Source organism: Periplaneta americana, chromosome 12 (genome assembly GCF_040183065.1).
Source record: "Periplaneta americana isolate PAMFEO1 chromosome 12, P.americana_PAMFEO1_priV1, whole genome shotgun sequence".
Classification (NCBI taxonomy): domain Eukaryota; kingdom Metazoa; phylum Arthropoda; class Insecta; order Blattodea; family Blattidae; genus Periplaneta; species Periplaneta americana.
Window position 1 is genome coordinate 161,061,244 of NC_091128.1, and position 5,070 is coordinate 161,066,313.

Below are 5,070 nucleotides of genomic sequence, written 5' to 3' on the forward strand. Positions count from 1 at the left end.
TGTATGAAGTAATATCGGAAGCTAAATTAACCAATTTGTATAATTAATTACACTAGCCTGCGAATTTCAACTTTGTGTTTGTTGCCTAAACTAAGTAATGTGATTTTATATAATGTCGATGTGCTGAATCCGAATTTTCAATCCGTTTGCTTCTATCACATCAGATTTGTTTGCAAAATCACTTTACATGTATTTTATAATTATGTGAATTTCATCACAAACCTTTTCATTTTACTTTTTTATTTCAAATTCAAAAACAATATTTAAAAGACACAACATGCTGAAATTATGTGTATGGTTGTTCATACATGTCACTAGAGTGTTTTTGCTTTGTTTTGTCTTGTTTACTTCACTATTGGATGTATAAATTAGCACAATGTATCACACAAAAAATTACACCACTTGCTTCTTAGTTGAGAAAGTCCTTCTGTTCCTCTTTCTTTTATGTTTCTCTTCAGGTATTTCACGCTTTAACATCCAACAATAATCACCAAGCATACTGATGCTCCCGCGTACCTGGTACCTTCTTTCGAACTCTTGCAGATCCTTGTGAAATCGTTCATCTTACTCTTAGCTGAAAAAGCCTAGATTTTCGGCGAAATAATCTAGCTGAGAAAATAGAAAATTTTGATACTCATGTTACAACGAAATTCCATGTATGCTTCAAGCATGTTAGCCACAATGTTTCGGTAATTAGGATCCTTGTTGCCAAGAAATTTTAAAACAACTTCACAAAACATCCATGCTGATTTCTCCTTTTCATCCATACTGTTTTAAATGCAGCACCAGACATGTTTTCTTACGTCAGGACCATTAAATATATATCTTCTTTCAATTTGCTTCAGATAGTAGTGGAAATTTCTCACATATGTACTTAATACAGCCTCCTTCCTTATTTAAAGCTTTTGCAAGCTGTTTCATTAAGCCAAGCTTGATGTGGACAGATGGCAGCACAACTTTAGAAGAACTCACAAGGCTTTGGCGCACAATATTCTTACAACCGACTTCCATATTTTGTCGAGGTGGCCAGTCTTTCATAGTCCAGTGATCAACTCGTGCCCTACTACCCCACAGGCAAAGAATGCATGGAAATTTGGTAAAACCAGATTGTTGATCCAGCAACATAGTAAGAACTTTGAAATCATCACAAACTTGCCAGGTGTGTTGCTATAGTCTAGTCGCAATAACAGCAGTTGCAAATTTGTGTATGATTTTTTGAGGATCACTGAATAGGCAACGGGCACTGAACCAAAAATGTTTCCGTTATGAAGGAGGAAATCCTTTAAACTTCGCTTGGAAGCATCAATGAACAGTCCCCATTCACTTGGGTCATAGTTTGGAAGTCCAAGTTTTAGCATAAATTCTTTCACATTACTGCAATATACAAGATTATCATCTCTGGAGAAAAAGTATTTAATATCTATTTCACGTTGTCAGTACCAATAGAATGATGTTTGTTTAAGATTTTCTGGTCGCACAGGGATTGGTACATTAGGCACAGGTAAAATGGCTGACCGAACAACTGAATAAAAGATTAGATTTTATGTTTACATCACACGAAGAAAAGTAGCAGTCATTACTATGGTTCGACTGCTCTCTCCAAACCATAGGTACTCCAAAAGATAGCAACGGTCTTCTCCAATTGATCAAATGACGAAGTTCTTCAGTGCATACTCTACATACTTTGTGTGGTGCCCAAGCTTTACTTTGGTCTCTAAGTTTGATTCCAAAATAGGCAAGGTCTGACTTTTTCACAAAATCTGTAATATTACACCTCTGCTTAGGCAATGTGTATATCCTACGTAAGTTATATAACAAAAGTGGTCTGGATTATTTAGACATCCTCGATGCAACATGGTAAATACTTTCTTACTGAACTAAAAACTTTCAACATTCTACTCCACTATAAAGCTTCAAACTGATTACGTTTCGTTTCCAGATGAAACGCAGACTAATGAAATGTGAGAGAAACTAGACGAGTTGAGTTCAGTCTCTCACCAAGAACTGGCTGACATTTCTATCTTTCACAAATAAAAATAATGACAAGGCTGCACGTTCTTTCCCCCTAACTTCCTTATGTGTTTGCACCCCCTATCTGCTAAGAAACATCCCGTGTTCTTGGTTTTCAATATAAACACCTTAAAAATATGTTGAATACATTTGGTTTTCATATGCTAACATACTAAACCTACATATGTTAAAGTATTACAGTTTAAATAATTACGCTATAAATTTGTCGTACTATATTATAAGAAAATTAAAATAACAAAAAAATGGTACGTGATAGGAACTTTGTGGCTTTGAATTTGATTTTAGCATGCTAAAAATACCCTAAAAACAGTAAAACTTTGGAGGCAGGAATTTCATCGCAGACTAGTGTTATTATTTCACCATTGGAAAGTATAGTTTCTCTAGACGGACATAATGCTATAATGTTATTACAGTAACTTCTGATATAATATAATATAATATAATATAATATAATATAATATAATATAATATAATATAATATAATATGTAATATTATATAATATAATTTAAGTTATTTGAAGGGTTCAGAACCATAGTGGGCCAAGCGCCATTTACTGAATACGTAGAAAACAAGGGTTAAAATTAAGTTATTACCATAATTCAATGGAAACCTATAACAAGTAAAATAAAATATACACATTAAATCTAAATGATGTCAATCTTCATTAAACTATGGTTGCATGTAATAAAAATTAAGAAACAGGTTAAAGGAATTGTCATTGCACCAAATGAGTGTCTCTGGACCAAAATGATCGCATTTTAATTATTTGGATGCAATTTAAATTAAGTAACATATTAAACGATTTATCCTTCTATCAAACACGAATCTTCCCTGGATCAAATGTCCTATTTTAATTATGTAATTACTTTATATTTATTTCTAACGGGTGCAGCGGAGCGCACGGATACGGCTAGTATAAATATAAAAATATGGAATAAAAAATAAAGTTTTGTCCTCTCATTAGTGCAGGCATATAATATGTATGTATAATCAAGCATTAATAGAATGTTATTTGAATAGATACAATAATCATTGCACTTTTAATGTCATAATTATGTCGACAAATTTTTTCTTTCATGTACGCAACTAGGAATGTCCTCTTTAGACCAATGAAAAATCTGGTCAGTTCAGATTAAGATATTTGCGTAAACACGATAATTGTGCAGAACTGAACCAGCCCACCATATCGTCCTCTCTCACGCTTGCGTGCTTGCCAGTTTGATCAGTGACATTTCGTAATCAAGAAAGCAAGAGGAAGTGAGAAGTGCGGAGTGGGTGGACTCACTGCGACTGTTGAAGCTCATGATGACGTCACTCTCGTTGATGGCGTTGAGATCGCGCCCGCTGAGGTTCAAGTCGCCCCCGGGCGCATCCAGGAGCGATTTGTAGACGTCGAGCAGGAACTGCGGCGCAGCGCTGCTGGGCGGGGCGCGCGCAGGGCGGCTGGGGAGCCCCAGGAGGCTCAGGATCTCGTGCTCCACTTCGCGGCGCTCGCTGCGCGTGAGGGAGCGCGCCATCTCGGTGCGGTCCACGCCGTTGTCCACGTACAGGCCCGACAGGGCGGCGTGCGCCAGCACGGGGACGAGCAACAACAACAACACACGCGTCTCCATGGCAGCAACTGACTCGACAGGACGCACCAACCAGCGGGCGAGCGTGAGACTGGGGCTCGGGACGCGAGGGCCGGTCGACCTAACTGGAAGCCGTGGAACTGTCTGTCCGTCAGTAATGACCAGGGAAAGGATTTATATGTAAATACATATTTACTTATAAAGCTAATATAATTTATATTTTGCATTATCTTTATGTTTCACAATGTGTAGGGTTGAAAAATCCTACTTTTATTTTCCATATTTTTCCATATTTTAGAGTTTAGTACATATTTTCGTTAATTTCCATATATTTTCCATATTTCATATAAAACAGTCCATATTATATTAGGTTTAACAATAAAACAAAACAAAATTCCATTAACTTTTAAAAATACATTTCAACAATAGAGATTTAAACACATGTTCAGTAATCCCTTTAACATCAGAGTTATTTGAAAATTAGCAGTCCTATCAACAATGGGAAAGTAAGTTACAAAACTGTATTAATTTAATTTAAAATTTTTAACAGACTTCAGTTGTGCAGCTCAACAGTTAAATGCCAGTCAGAGTACACATAGGTTCAGTTTTGTAAATCATACTATAAAGACGGTAAATATGCCAAAAGTACGTCATTCAGTCAATTTAAAATCAAAACTAACAAGTTACATTTCAGAATTTAAAGAAGATGGTTTATCAACTGACAATAAAATATTATTTTGTAATTTGTGTCAGTGTGCAGTATCATCTACACAAAAGTTCCTGGTGCAACAACACATTACAACTAGTAAACATCAGGCCAACAAACAACTAAATTCCAAGCAGAGACAATTGTTTTTAACACAACCAACAACATCGAATGTAAGATCTGAGTTTAACATCGACCTGTGCCGTTCTCTCATCTCTGCTGATATTCCTCTCTACAAACTAAAGAATAAGGTCTTCAGGGAATTCCTTGAAAAATATACTCAACATACAATCCCGGATGAGTCAACACTTAGGAAGACGTATGCTCCATCCATCTACGATGAGACAATACAGAAGATAAGAGATGAAATTAAAGATAGTTCAATTTGGGTTTCCATTGATGAGACTCCCGACAAAGAAGGTAGACTTGTTGGTAATGTAGTTATCGGTTTGTTAAGTGAACAATATTCTGAACGAATTCTTTTACATTGTGATGTTCTAGAAAAGTGCAATAACAAAACTATAGTTAAACTGTTCAACGAAGCTATGGGTATCCTGTGGCCAAAGGGTATTATGTACGATAATGTGTTATTCTTTATTAGCGATGCTGCCTCTTATATGGTCAAAGCTGGACAAGCATTATCTGTTGTATATCCTAAATTGACTCATTTTACTTGTGTGGCGCATGCATTTCATCGTGTGGCAGAAGTGGTCAGAGACAATTTCCCTAAAGTAGATTTGTTGATTTCATCAGTGAAAAAA

The 5,070-nt window shown here is 36.0% G+C and overlaps 1 protein-coding gene across 1 annotated transcript in view; it reads right to left on the minus strand.

The window, feature by feature from the left end:
• Positions 1 to 3,722, minus strand: part of gbb (glass bottom boat) — a 48,542-nt gene extending 44,820 nt beyond the window's left edge. The window contains exon 1 of the mRNA XM_069842395.1: positions 3,318 to 3,722. Within this exon, the coding sequence (XP_069698496.1) occupies positions 3,318 to 3,645 (328 nt within the window). The 5' untranslated portion in view covers positions 3,646 to 3,722. The remainder of the gene's footprint in view (positions 1 to 3,317) is intronic.
• Positions 3,723 to 5,070: the final 1,348 nt, after the last annotated feature.